This window comes from Punctularia strigosozonata, assembly GCF_000264995.1.
Source record: "Punctularia strigosozonata HHB-11173 SS5 unplaced genomic scaffold PUNSTscaffold_6, whole genome shotgun sequence".
Classification (NCBI taxonomy): Eukaryota; Fungi; Basidiomycota; class Agaricomycetes; order Corticiales; family Punctulariaceae; genus Punctularia; species Punctularia strigosozonata.
The window spans coordinates 749,914-763,924 of NW_006767438.1; the positions used below are offsets into that span (position 1 = coordinate 749,914).

At 53.4% G+C, this 14,011-nt stretch overlaps 5 protein-coding genes across 5 annotated transcripts; 2 read left to right on the plus strand and 3 right to left on the minus strand.

Annotated features, from left to right (window-relative positions):
- Positions 1-1,540: 1,540 nt before the first annotated feature.
- On the minus strand, positions 1,541-2,676 carry PUNSTDRAFT_120452 (DER1-domain-containing protein; the record flags this gene model as incomplete). The annotated part of the gene is made up of 6 exons (XM_007383585.1): positions 1,541-1,867; positions 1,933-2,130; positions 2,188-2,278; positions 2,336-2,375; positions 2,431-2,464; positions 2,515-2,676. 6 exons carry the CDS (start codon positions 2,674-2,676, stop codon positions 1,622-1,624), a joined length of 771 nt encoding a protein of 256 aa, XP_007383647.1. The 3' UTR covers positions 1,541-1,621.
- Positions 2,677-2,831: 155 nt separating this feature from the next.
- PUNSTDRAFT_143616 (WD40 repeat-like protein) lies at positions 2,832-4,790 on the plus strand. Its single transcript, XM_007383586.1, has 8 exons — positions 2,832-2,962; positions 3,030-3,090; positions 3,141-3,458; positions 3,518-3,919; positions 3,971-4,344; positions 4,392-4,427; positions 4,489-4,683; positions 4,742-4,790. Exons 1-7 carry the CDS (start codon positions 2,859-2,861, stop codon positions 4,664-4,666), a joined length of 1,473 nt encoding a protein of 490 aa, XP_007383648.1. The 5' UTR covers positions 2,832-2,858; the 3' UTR covers positions 4,667-4,683; positions 4,742-4,790.
- Positions 4,791-5,561: 771 nt separating this feature from the next.
- Positions 5,562-7,100, plus strand: PUNSTDRAFT_143617 (cellulose-growth-specific protein). The gene is made up of 13 exons (XM_007383587.1): positions 5,562-5,752; positions 5,811-5,832; positions 5,887-5,972; positions 6,028-6,061; positions 6,109-6,187; positions 6,244-6,359; positions 6,413-6,452; positions 6,503-6,583; positions 6,638-6,662; positions 6,712-6,741; positions 6,798-6,820; positions 6,882-6,893; positions 6,944-7,100. Exons 1-13 carry the CDS (start codon positions 5,577-5,579, stop codon positions 6,961-6,963), a joined length of 744 nt encoding a protein of 247 aa, XP_007383649.1. The 5' UTR covers positions 5,562-5,576; the 3' UTR covers positions 6,964-7,100.
- A 69-nt stretch (positions 7,101-7,169) lies between these two features.
- Positions 7,170-9,068, minus strand: PUNSTDRAFT_102490 (glycosyl transferase; the record flags this gene model as incomplete). Its single annotated transcript, XM_007383588.1, has 14 exons — positions 8,970-9,068; positions 8,810-8,901; positions 8,590-8,751; positions 8,394-8,536; positions 8,331-8,340; positions 8,251-8,281; positions 8,153-8,205; positions 8,024-8,097; positions 7,910-7,972; positions 7,767-7,859; positions 7,604-7,704; positions 7,524-7,549; positions 7,396-7,473; positions 7,170-7,338 (listed from the first exon to the last, which is right to left on the minus strand). The coding sequence occupies exons 1-14, from the start codon at positions 9,015-9,017 to the stop codon at positions 7,170-7,172; spliced, it is 1,143 nt and encodes a 380-aa protein (XP_007383650.1). The 5' UTR covers positions 9,018-9,068.
- Positions 9,069-12,195: 3,127 nt separating this feature from the next.
- Positions 12,196-12,459, minus strand: PUNSTDRAFT_67620 (uncharacterized protein; the record flags this gene model as incomplete). Its single annotated transcript, XM_007383589.1, has 1 exon — positions 12,196-12,459. A coding segment is annotated over one exon (264 nt), but the record flags the coding sequence as incomplete, so codon positions are not given.
- Positions 12,460-14,011: the final 1,552 nt, after the last annotated feature.

Consider the following 14,011-nt stretch of genomic DNA (forward strand, 5'->3'; position numbering starts at 1 on the left):
GCACGTGACTGACTGAAGCTGAGGCGAACATAAGTAGCAACGATGATTATGTACCACCGTGAAATGGTGTGTCCGGAGACAGCGCGTGGCGAGAATCCAGAAGGGATCTTCAAGGTCGTCCTAGAGAGTCCAAAGTCCTCGCCAGAGCTCTGCATCTGGAGATGAGGGCGGGGAATCAAACATAATTCTGCGAACATACTTATTGGCATCGTATTGCTCCGGCGGGGATGAAGGAGATTAGCTTAGGCTTGTGCCAGACATGTCTGAACTTCTCGTGTTATCTTGACCTTGGTCAGTCACACCAGAATCATGGAATTCTAATGACATGACAGATGCCGATTAGTACACACGAGATGCTAGTTGAGAGTCTTAAGCCGAACAAGCGCCTTCCAGTGTTTGCCAGACCGAGGGGCGCTCGGTTTAGCGTTTCGCAGGGAATTTTCCAGCGATGACGAGCACTCGGACGTTCGGCGAATGCTTTGAGAGCGTGGTTCTGTAGCAATTGTCGGTGGTAACAGGACATTCCAAGCCCACGAGTTTGCGAAGACAGCAATCCGATGCCTTGCAGGACCTTCGGGAGCGCACAGTTCGCGGAGGCGGCAACGTCTGGGACACCGTTGAGGACAGGAAAGAGAGAGCCAAATCGTCGATCTGGAGGAGCTCGAATGCGGCACAGAAGTCAAGAACGGTAGTCAGCCTGTTGCGAGATCTTGCGTGGTACCCACGGACAGGGATACACTTGCAACTGGGGAATCGAACTCGTGGGTTTGCTTGGGACGCCCTGTGTCATTTCAAGGAGAGGAGGTTTTCTGGGGGACTGAGGGTGTAGTAATGCCTGGTGGAGAGACTAAGGACGAGAAGCGATCGCTGAACCGAGGATCGGTCGGGTACACGTGAGGATGAATGGAAAGCGGGCATCATGAGAACGGAAGAGATATAGTCGCATGTGCGCACACCAGCAACGACATGAATATCGCGAAGATGACAGAGCACAACGGGTGAACGATGATACCTTGAGGGGCCGGGGCCTCACCGACGCAACGAAGGCAAAGACGTTGCAGAGCAAGGCATGCGACTGAACATGTCGCATAGCTTGTCTACTCCGAGAAAACACTCCTGGCCCTCGATCGGCTCGATCGCAAATTTGGTGGTAGGAAACGGCGCTGTAGAAGGCAGCTCGAGGCCCGAGAAGCGGAGAGTTCGGATGAACGAGAGCATTATGTTTCGAAGCTTGCATTGCCAATGTATCAGGGTTCCGGGGGTGATTGAAACCACCACCGTCTGCAAACTGTATGCACCTGAGGCTACAAATGATGAGAGATATTGGCTGGCCTTGTCCGGTGTTGCATACAGGTAGAGCGCTTGCACCCGCGACGTTTCGGATATGCCCTGAAGAACTTGGGATCATCCCCTCATCGATATCTTCGGTGTGCATGGATACGAGTCGCGGTTTAGATGGTCGTACGCGTGTCCTTATCGTGCACAGATCTATCGATGCATCGCTATCTTACCCGCCGCACGTTTCGAATGACAATGGTTGAGCGCACTCTGGAATTATGGGACTGTACACGGAGTACTCAACGATATGCAGAAACGCTCGACTTTGAAGCAGAGTCTGCTCTCAATCGGTTCCGAGCCGGTGTCCGGTACCCCAGTTATGACCCCCAGTCCCAGCAGTAGCTTGCCTCACCTGTCTCGGAGGGATGACATGGACCCCACCCGCAGGTCCGGCAGGTCCGGCATTAGGCGCGCTGCCATCACCCACCAAGGACCTTAGCCACCCCGGTGCGCGCCCAACGATGCCTTCGAGCACCCGGGTCTCGAACAGGCCGTACCACCACATGTGGCCGACGATGGCACCACTAACCTGTATACCCGAAGAAGGCGGGGGTCAGTAATGGAAGATGCTCTCATCGATGCGGCTTAACGCACAGCGCTAGCAGCGGCGGCGGGACCACCCATGGCAAAGTCCATGCCGATCATAATATATGGCCAGTAAGCGTAAGGCACTGTGATGAGTCCCATGAGAGAGGTCTGGGCGCCCGGCGGCGCAAGTCTCGACGCGAGGTACGTCAGACAGAGGAGAAGGGGGCGGGTATGGGTGTAGGAGTGCAGAGGAGTGTTGAGGGCCTGAACCACAGCGACTATCAGTAACGAGTCCGACATGTCAACATCGAGTAGTCGCACAATGATGGATATAGCGGAAAGGAGGAGATGCCATGCATAATCCGCTGAGCGACTGGCGTAGTTAGCGGATTCGATACCATCGGACGTTCGACTGTGAACGAGTAATAGGGATTCATATTCGTGCGATGAAAAGATAACGAGGACATACTATAACATCACGAAGTCGAAGATATAGTTGATGCCAGAGCCTTGAAGAGCAGTCGGTTCAGTCGAACACGCGATTCGTATGTTTGACGGACGTACTGCCTAAGAAGAAGCTCGACCAAAGTCTCCATATCTACAGGACCATGAGCGCATACACAGCGAGCATGATCCAAAGCCGCATACCTCCCATTTCTTCGTGACCAATTGTTGTACGTAGACCACCTTCCATGGGGAGACCAATTGTGCCATAACCGGTAGAGAAACAGCGAGCGAGGATGCGCAGAGGAATCGCGTCACAGGGGGAATCTTTCGGATCTCTGCCCAGAAGCCTCCTTGAGCAGCCATGGTGGTGTGTACAGTATAGTCAAGGTCGAGATGTGAAGTACGTGGAAGAGAGTGTCAACGCATCCGGAGGGTAAGGTCAACGTGTCCGTCCATGCCGATGCAAGTGAAAGTCCTGAATATTCGCGAGTGATCTCATCCTTCAGCCACCTCCGCCTTCGCCTTCGCCGACCGGCAAGCAACTCATGATCCAAACAGGGCTATTACAAGACGCGCACAACGACCTCATTACCGACGCGTCGTATGATTTCTATGGTTTGAGACTTGCAACGGCGGGTCTAGATCAGAGGTGTGTAGCAGTGATTTCACGCGTTCAAGCCACTGAACACATATGCGCATCCGTTCATATGAAACAGGGTGAAAATCTGGTCTCTAGACGAGCTTACGGGAAAATGGACGATTGCGCACGAGTGGAAGGTACGTCGTTCCACCACAGTCGTGATGTGTGCTCAGCTGGAATGTTGCAGGCACACGACGCGCCGGTATCCAAACTATCATGGGCGCACCCTGAATTCGGTTCGATACTCGCAAGCGCCTCTTTTGATAGGACGGTCAAAGTTTGGGAGGAGACTGTCGTACCTGGGGACGCGGACCAACCATCTCAATCCCAACAAAGTCAAGCCACCGAACCCGCGTCGCAAGGCTCGCAAAACGATTACAACGACGGCGCAGCGGAGCCGTATGTCGTTCTAAATACACGATGGATCGAGCGCGCTATATTACATGACGCGAAAGGCACCGTACGCGGCGTTGAGTTTGCGCCTTCGTACTTCGGGCTCAAGCTGGTACGCACCCTTTCCACCGTGCCTTTCCTGAACACGTCCATAACAATACTTTCACGCAGGCTACCATCTCAAGCGACAACAACCTGCGCATCTACGAAGCAGTAGAAGAGCCTGCAGGCCCCTCTCAGCCGACCAATGTTCCTACCCGAACCTGGTCCCTGTCCGAAGAACTGGATGTCACTCTCCTGCCATCCTCCCCATCGGCCAAAACAATCTCCCTCACTCACACCCTCTCCCCAACACCCACGCAAACGCAAACGTCCATGGCAGGCGCGAATGCGACTGCGCAGGCAACATTATTGCAACAGGAGTTACACGCACAACAGGAGAAGGAACAAGAACGAGAGAAGAAGCGGGGCGGAAACCGCGAAGCCGACGGGGGTTGGACCCTTAGCTGGTGTAAAGACCGGCACTGGGGCGAATTGATAGCTGCTGCTGTCGGAACCAGCGGCATTGTTAAAGTGCGCCTCTTTTGGTGTGTTCGAGACTGTATCAAGCTGAACCTTGAGCAGATAATTCATTTGTCACCTTCCCGGAGACCGCAAACACTGCTCATACTTGACCCGTCGTCTCCTTCCACCTCTGGCCAGCAGCGGACGACAGCGGCGCCGAACAATCCCTTAGGGTTCATCAATGGGCATTCTCGAGCGACGGACTCGACAGCCACGTCGGATGAGACAACAAAGCTCTCCGTTACTTCGGTTTCCTGGGCGCCATCCTGCGGCCGGTCCTATCATCTCATCGCGACCGGTTCCCTGGGCGGACACGTACGGATATGGAAGGTGAAACCACCGGCCGACAGCGAAGGCGAGGGGGCCAACGGGGGCGTGAGCAGAGAGGATGATGGGTGGACGGGGGAAATGGTCGCTGAATTCGACGATCATCAGTGCGTACTTCTCCGACTGGCAAGAGCCTGACTCATGGCGATTGCAGGAGTCCCGTGACGAGAGTAGAATGGAACATCACCGGGTAAGCTGGCTCGCTCTCTCGGCGAGTTGCCTAGGTTGAACTGGTTGGACACCGAATGCAGGACAATCCTATCCTCAGCGGGCAACGATGGTCGTATCCGGCTATGGAAAGCCACCTTCAGTGATGTCTGGAGAGCAGCCGGACACATCAATGTCGAACAGGCACCAGAACATGATGACGACGAGGATACTGGGGAGGGAGATGGAGATAAGGGTGACGATGTCGATATGGAGGGATGAGTAGTAGGTGTCGTCAGGTGAGCGTGATCTCGCCACCAGGCTCTCGTCGTTAACGCGCAAATACCTTTGCCCTAGGCAGCATTGTTGTGATATCCATATTTGATGCTAATGCATACTCTCACCTTCACACCGCTGAACGAGCACGCGCCGAGCACTGATTTCTTGCAGTGGGCATAGACCGTAGTGGTTTTCGAGAAATGGTCTGGCCCAAGGGCCCTCATTGTCAACGGCATCAACCTCGGAACGTTGCTTTCGACAGCGGACACCATGGATTCAGCACGATCCACCCAACGGCGGCTAGTCATCGCCGCCAAGATTATGCAGTGCTCGCGTGGGACTGCTGTTCATCTTCGTGGGATGTGTTCTGTATTCGTATTAGAACAGTTCGCGTGCTTCCACCACTCGGTTTCTCACACTGACTCGTGTACAGAGCAGTACTTATGAGGTATGACTTGGTATGCCTTTGCCTTCTGACGCAATCTAACTTCTCATTGAAAGCGGGCATCGTGGATGCTCGTAAGGGTTTTCAACCTCGCCGCTTCTGACGCCATATGCACCTGCATCTACTGGCCCTGCGTAACCGCTCTCAACCTCGTGACACCGGCCATCTCTAATAGCGGACTATTCATGGCTAAACATGCCGGTGATAAGGCACAAGTTCGTATAGCTTTGACGTTCTTCTGCACCGAACGATCTTCAAGAGCAAGTGCTTCGAGCCCAATGCTGAGGAGGATATGCCGCGTTCAAGGGGCCTCGTGCCGGTTATTCTGCGAGGTCCTTTCGGTTGGGGTGAGATCATCGCCCGTTCCGACGTTCAGCAGATATCCCTTCGAAACGATCTTGCCATATATAAGGCCCTCAAGCGGATTGCAGAAGGCACCATCATCGCACATTGCGAGGTCGCAGCAACATGACCGTGTTCACTGTCCTGAGTCTCGTGTCCGTCGTCTCGTACGCTACGACTGTGATGGCGCACGGCGGGGTGACGTCCTACAACATTGCGGGGAAGGCATATACTGGTTGGCAACCATACAACGACCCTAACTCGCAGATATCGATCGAGCGTCCATACTCGTCTTACAATCCGTGAGGATCTCTTCTCGTGTGATCCATCGATGCTGATGCGGATTGTCTTGCCGTGTAGGATTATGAGCGCAACCGATACAGTAAGTATTCCGCGATAAGACGCCTCTTGACGGCTCAACTGACCGTATACGCAGACTATCAGCTGCAATGACGATGGCTGGCCGAGCTCGAACCAACTCAGCGCCACAGTTCTGGCTGGAAGCGAGGTGACTGCTCACTGGTGAATCCGTGTCGTCACTAAGCCGTTATGAGTCCGGTGCTGATTCGCACAATAGGGCGCAATGGACACACGCTCAGGGTCCTGTAATGGTGAGATTCTCCGGGCTGAGGGGTGCAATCTTTCAATTTGCAAGCAGGTTTACATGGCATCGTGCGGAGACACGTGCTATTCCGTCAACACTGCCGAGCTCAACTGGTTCAAGATCGCGGAGACGGGTAAGCTACGGTCTCTCCGAATCTTCCTCTTGGTGACTCGGACATCGCATACCCAGGTCTTGTTTCCGGTAACTTGCCGAACGGCGTCTGGGGAACCGGTTTGGTCATGAATAGCCTTTCCTATAATGCCACCATTCCGAAGACTCTAGCCCCTGGGGAGTACATGATCCGCGTAAGCCATGAATCACTCACCCTGGGAAGAGTATTAAAAAGCGGCGATTTCAGCATGAACTCCTCGCCCTTCACCAGGCCAATACGCCTCAATGTAGGTTGACGCCATCGATATAATCCGGCAAGCGCTTATATTCAGCCCAGTCTATCCAGAATGCGCACAGCTCATCGTCACCGGAAACGGCACCGCGACCCCGCCGTCCAGCATGACCATCAAACTTCCGGGTAGGTTCATGTTAGAATAATCGTGAACACGCTGAGTCCACAATTCTGTCGTAGGTGGATACTCTCAATCTGATCCAAGGTACTTCACGTCCGTTATCGCAAGATATGCTGAACAAGTTTCTGTATAGCATCAACATCGACATCTACACTGCTGACGCGTACGTACATCCTTATTCCAATCGAAACGAATGTGGAGCTGATATGCGGGGTCCAGGGCGAAGACGTATTCGTACACAGGTAAGACCAAGCAGCCTTGCTCGCTAACAGTTGCTCATGATCAGCGCAATCGGATACCCAGTCCCTGGGCCGGGTGAGTGCTCTTCGGATTAGGTGAATGAATGATCTTACCTGCCTTTTAAGCCGTCTGGACCGGCGAATGAGGCTCGTCAGTCAGAACGAGCATTCTATTTTCATTTTGGGTTCACGGGCATCGCGCAGTTGTGTATTTTACACCTGATCAAACTGGCTGTAACTTGAGGAGCGTGTATGACCTGAACACGATGTCAATTTCATGAAGAGAATCAGGTATCTATGTGAAAGGACGGGAACAAGCGATATGTGCAGGTTGTTACTGATACATTCATGCTCAAGGATACGAAAAGTCGTCCACGTCCCTCCACCCTCCTCCGGGCGTGAGTCGATTCATGATTTTTAGCCAGCGTCCCGTACACGAGAAGATCGTGGTGTCCACGGAGTCGCGTTCTCCACAATCGCATAGCCCTACTTGCCTATCTTCGTGGAGGCGAGGGCAATGCCTGTGACGGAAAGGTTTGACATCATGGCGCCGTACCCAATGGACGAGCACGACTTACGTGAAGGGTTGATGCGTATATCCTATCCGATCAAAGAAGTGGAATGCGGTCGGTGGTAGGAGGATAGAAGCGCCGATACTGAATGCCTGGTCAGAATTGAAGCACGGGCGTTAGAGGTTGAGACTAACCTGTGCACCGGAGCATCGCCCCATCTCTGTACAGGTGCGCATCAGCAAGGAAGCCCAGGTTTGCGTCAATCAAGGCGAACCTCATAGTAAAACCCTCCTGCCTGATCGAGGTAGTCGAAGTACGCCGAGTATGCCTCGCCTCGCCAGAAGTCCATGTCCGCGATCTCGAAGTTGCTCCAATCTGAACGCAACGTCAAAGGAAGGCCTGTCAAGCTGCGTAAAGCACGGAAAAAGCAGACTGACAATGGCAGAGGTTATAGTTTCCCGTCCGAGTGTTGGCCACCCACGAGATAGTGCTCTTCTCGGGAATGTATTGCGGATATTTTTCCATAAATTCTGCCGGGCCGCTTCAGTACACACACGGGCTTCGTTGTGCAATTTCCTACCTTTCGTAGTTTGCCAAAGGGTCGTCACCGTTTCCTTGATCTCCTTGATACCGATAACGAAACCTAAGGGACAGTCAATGCCTACCACGGGCATGGACGGGCAAGTAGGCCGACCATATGTCTTGTTATGGCTGACCATGAACTGCAAAGGATCGAAGTCGATGTTACATCGGAACAGAACGTTCGGCCTACGTCAAGAAAAGATCAATCAGATAGCTAGAAGAGGGTGAGGAGTGGACTCACTCGACCCGCCAGTAGTATTTGTACTTCAGCAGAAGCGGGTGCCTGTAGAAGAACTACGAAGGCTCAGTGACCAGCAATCAAGCCAGAATTGAGCTGACTCCGGCGTTGAAGCGACACATGTTTCGGTATCTGCATGGGGTTTGAGGGAACGATCATTCAAGTCGTGATCGGGACTTACGGAATACTCTCTAGGATGATTGGTCACTCTTCGGTAACAGGAATGGAGTCGCTCAACGCTCACTTGCATAGGGTATGTTCGGCACAGTGGCCAGCTGCGCCATCTCCCGATCCGCTTTCTCCGCGTCGATCCAATCGGGCATGTACCAGTGTTCCGGTGGGATGAGACCGAACTCGACTGGAGAGCTCGCGGCTTCCGATACGTTACTTAATCCTTTTGAGCTTCCGACGCATGGGGAACAGGAATGGTATAAACATACGCCTTGAATGCTTCGGAGAACTCAACCTCGCTCAGGAACACCCAGGGATAGTGATAGTTGCGATTGAACCTGTTCTCGAGCCCACGCATGCTCGCCAAGACTCCATCAAGGTCGCCTTCTCGCGCAAGCACCAACAGCGTTGCGTTGGCGAGCGGTGCGGTTCTACGAAGTGCTGTTGGCTCAATCGGCACGGACACGAGAGTGGAGAAGTATCACGTACCGATGTGAGACAGACGACAGGTATTCCTTTGCGCCATCCCATTCCGCGTCAAACTGACCTGGTGCTTGCAAATGAACAATATAGAGAACCGCCTAGTTACATAGCGTGCCGGGCACCGTGCTGCATGAGCGAACGTCTGTGGTGGTAATTCTCAACGTACAAGTAGCAAGAGCAAAGCTAACAAGCAGTGACGAGATCGTAGACTCATTCCATTAAGGGTATACGTGTCGAGATTGTAGGTCAGGAATGAAGCGAAACCAGGAGTCGTCGAGGAAATGAGCTACGCCTGCATGGTGTAGCCACTATAGCGGCGGTTGCCGACCCAGTGTCGTGTTCTGTTTTTAGCACCAAGCCGCGGGCGGCGCTGTCGACGCGTCGGCCAGTAAATCCTCGACTACAGGATAGTCATTGACAGAACTCTTCCATAAGCATCGGCCTTAAGTACTCCAGAACTTCTCTCCGCGAGCATAGACTTTGTCGAGGAACTATGGAGCGTCAGTGTCCGAATCCCAGCTATGGACGAGATATTTCTCGACGGTAAATGGTCCTGGTAGGGGGTACTTTGCGATATCGGGGGCTATACATGTCGAAGCTCAAACGCTATGCATACGATTAATCCTCGCGTATCCACGGACCTGCGGTTACTTGAGAGGCGAACAAGATGAACAGAACGATTCGAGAACATCAGAAACCATGGGTCGAGTAGCACAGCATGTATGATTAATATAAATGTACTAAGGAGTTTTGTGATCAACAATAACAACTACTGCGAGAAGGAAAGTAAATGAGGATATCTCATCGGCATTACGCGATCTATAGCTGAGCAGTCTGAACGTCCAGAGCTGTGACTGATGTGACATTCTCTTGATCTCGTAGCGGTTTCTTACGGGATGCGTGCACTCTGCGTGGCACTTCTGCCTGTGGCGCGTAACAAGTGAATGAGTAGAGTTCGAAGTCAAAATGATACACATAGGCTCACCGTTTCGAGTATTTCGTGGCGCGGAGTGCAGATGTCCCAATACCAAAGGGGGTCTTCTTCTGGGTCCAGGTTTAGCTCGTGCTTGATAATCTGAAGAACCTCGGCTTCGTCCTCAGCAGACAGTTTGTCCTCCCAAAGAGAAAAGTTGGTATATAGCGCCATAACGAACGAGTAAACGGGGTGTGCCGTAGTAGCCAAGCAAAGTATAGCCCGACAACGCGTAGTAAGGCTGCGCTCGATGAGATGCAAGCAGGTGGCTATGCTGGTGGTGCCATCTGGGATGAACTGTTTCCTGACGGCGTGTAATGTATATAGCTTACGTAAAGCTATGCTACGACGCGACTAGACCGAGACAGAACAGAACCGAGTGTATTGAGCTGAAAGACAACGGTACAGGTAGATCGTACGTAGTTTATATGTCTCTAGCCCGGAACAAAGTTCTATGGGCGCCATATGATCCTTCGGCGCCCTCGCAGTATTGTGAGTGACCGCGCCCAATGAGGCGCGGTGTTTCTTGATTTACATCATGCCGCCTTCGGCGGCTTACAAATCTTATCTACGGTAATATTATACTACCGTTACATCCTCCCCCCTCCAGGAAAGAGATAGTTAATACATAGTTAGCGAGTCACAGAGTCGATGGACTCACTGCGACGCGAGGGCCTGTCAATGGACACGGCTTCTCGTGCTTCGGTTCTCACGCCACAGCGGGCCCGGAATAGTCGGCGAGCCACTGGGTCGCGAACGCGTGGAGGGGACCCTCAGCCATTTCGTGCTGTAGGCCGCAGTTCGCCGCGTGCTTCAGGAAATCGTTGATTTCCACATTCTCTCCGTGCCGGTATGGTGTCGGGGCCCACATCTCCGATATAGTGCATCCTAGCGATATTACGGTGCCTCGGTACTCTTCGGCGTGATCCGCGAAGTATCGGCAGATCACGTGATTTGCGATGTTGCGCGTGCGCCGCGATTCTTCCTTCGTGCCGGGACGGGCTGGCCCGATCTGCTTGAAGATTAACCAGCCTCTCAGCTGGGCTTCGTCGGGCACATTGCCCTCGAATTTGATACCGTGAGGGCGGCGATTCGCGTATTCTGCGAGGAGCTGTGCCCAGGCCTCGATGTCCGAGTAGTCCGGGTCGATCGGCTTCTCGGCTTTCTCACGTTTCTCGCGCTTCTCGCGCTTCTTAGTGTCCAATAGGACCGCGTTTCGGAACCAGTCAGGGTCCTTCCATCCAGAAACGAATTGTTTCTGCGTTTCGGAGGCGTCGGCCCCCAACTCCTTGATCAAATCAAGGTAATGCTTCGCGAGGAACACGGCGAACCAATGTTTCTCGCGGCGCGATTCCTTGATCAGTCGTTCGTAGTACGCGATGTCGGTAGGTGGCACCACGTGGTCTCGCATTATTTTTGCGATTTCCTCGCGAGTGAGGTGTCGGCGAGGATCACCCACATGTGCAAATGGGCGGACCACGACGCGGCCGTCCTCTCGTTCTGGACCCTCCCCCCCCCAAGCGGAGGGCGTTCCCATGGGGGCCGGCAGAGCGGCCGGATGCCCATCAGCATCCTGGACCCACTGAGTTCCGGGGCCGGGTTGCTTGAGCGCATTCGTGAGAACGCGCCCATTTCGGAGTACGAAATTGTGTACTTACTTGGTAACTCGGGTAGCCAAGAGTGGCTTCCAGCGCTTCGACGCGCAGGGTAAGGTTCTCAACCTGTTTCATCAGGTTGGGAATGTTGATGGCAGGCGCGGGATAGGGCGCTCCGCGCATCGGTCCAACGACGTAGGGTTTCGAGGGGGGCATTCGGTACAGTACGTAGGCTACGGAGTATGCAAGTTATGTTGTTCTGGGGCCGGTGCATGGTATCGGATTTTTATACCTGCAGGGCCCAGCGTCCAGAATATTTTACCATTGCGTCCAACGGGACGCATACTGTACGGCGTGACTATCGCACCTTCAGGTGCAGGGAGTCCTTGAATCGGCGGCCGAGATCTCGGCAGGTCTTCCACGCGGCTCACGCCTTCGATTTCGAAGTACCTATCAATCACCGCGAGGTTCTTCACGTTATCCCACGGTTCCCAAGAGCTGTCGCCCAATGTCCATCGTACCAAGAACAAGATTTCGTCACCATGCCACTCATGGGTCAATATTTCATCGACCTCATACTCAAGATCTTCGGCTTGTCCGAAGTCATAAAAGTTCGCGGGATCGCGCCCGGGAAACAGTGTGTCGTCATTCGGCAGGTACGGCCGGAGTTTGGTGATGTGAAATCTCGGGTGCACGCGGCGCGCTTTGAGATCAGCGGGCAGATCAATCAGATAGACGCTCGCATCATTGTTCGCTTCGATAATCTTGAACGGCCCGATGAATCGAGGCGCGAGTTTTCGCGCGCGTTTGATGGGCAAGTTAAGATTTGCCGTACTGACGTAGACCAGATCGCCTGGCCGATAGGCTGGATGGTCACGTCTGCGCTTGTTAGCATGGTGTGCCTGGCGCACGCGCGCAGCTATGATGGCGTCATGCGCCTGTTCCAGACAGTGTTTCGCGTGTAGCGCGAATTCCCTTACTCCAGGTACAGTATTTTCCATTCCAAACTCGCTAAGCATTTTCGGAATGTATCCATATGTTAGTTCGAATGCCGAAAACCCTGTAGTTTCGGAACGCGCTGCATTCATCGCGAACTCCGTGAGTGGTAGGGCATCGACCCAATCGGTCTGATCGGGCCGGATCAGGGTTCTCATGATTTGCGCGACTGATCGATTTGCGCGCTCCGTCGCACCATCCGTTTGCGGATGGAAGGCTGTTGACATCAGCAGCTTCGTTCCGAGTATCCGGTGCGTCTCACGCCAGAATTTGGAATTAAATTTCGAATCGCGGTCGGATACTATCGTGTCCGGTAGTCCGTGTAGTCTTACAATATCGCGTACAAACATGTACGCCAATTCAGACGCTTTAGATTTTGTGGTGCACGGTATAAGGTGCACCATATTCGTTAGTCTACATATGACTACCCAGAGGTAATCATATCCGCGGGACCGGGGAAACGGTCCCAAGAAGTCCATTGCGATCGAGCCCCATGGGCGCCCAGGCACTGGGAGGCTGTGCAATAATCCTTCAGGTTTCCTATTCAGGTCTTTCGTAGTTTGGCACATGTGGCACGTTGCGCAGAATTTCTCAATATCGCGCGACATCTGAGGCCACCAATAGGATCGTCGTACATAATCCAGTGTCTTCTGTAGCCCGAAGTGGCCTAAAGTCCGATGGGCGGTATCGATTACCAGTTCTCGTAGGCTCCGGACTCCGAGCCGGCCGTTCGGTAAGCATAGAACTTCTTTTCCCGCGCGGTTTCGGCTTACGATCATACCGTTCCGCACCGTGAAAGCTTTGTGTTCGCTCGGGTGCTCCAGTACCTTTGCGAATAGCGTATCTTTAGCGTAGTTACTTTGTACGGCTTGCTCAAAGTCAGCATGCTCGTTCAGTATTTGCGGCGGGAGCAGCGTGGCTGCAGCCGCTTCGTATGCGACCGGATCGTCCGCGGTCGCCACCGGCTGAGTGGCCTCGGCCCCGTCCATTTCGGGTGCCATCATTTCCGCTTCGATCTCGCGGCTTTCGATGGCTTCTGGTAGCCTCATTGCATTGAGGTGAGCAATTTCCTCGTTTCTGAGCGCCGGTAGGTCATCCCCTGCGGGATCTAATCGGCGATCCGCGTCAACAAAGTTGTACGGCGCGGGGTTCTCATCTGGACGGTCAGCCTTGTGGCACCGGGACAGTGCATCGGCTACGACATTCGTCTCGCCTTGTATGTATGTTAGTGTATAATCAAATCGGCTGAGGTATTCAGACCATCGGCGTTGCCGATAAGACATATCCTTCTGGCTCTTGAAGAATTCAAGAGTTTCGTGGTCGGTTACAATATTAATTTTTCTTCCGAGTAGCTTATCCTCCCACTTGAGGAGGGCTTCGAGTATTGCCAGGGTCTCATGTTCATACGTCGCGTAGCCACGTTGTGCGTTAGTGAACTTCTTTGACATGAATCCCGCGGGTCGGCACGTTTTCCATTCCGGGCCTTGCCCGTAATAGGCTCCGACGCCCGTGGTCGAGGCATCGCATACGACCCATATCGGGATCGGGCTCTCGAAGTTTACCGGTTTCAGGATCGGTGCTTTGCAGGCCAATTCTTTGATCATTCTGAAACATTTCTCGTGCATTGGGCGCCAGTGGAACGGC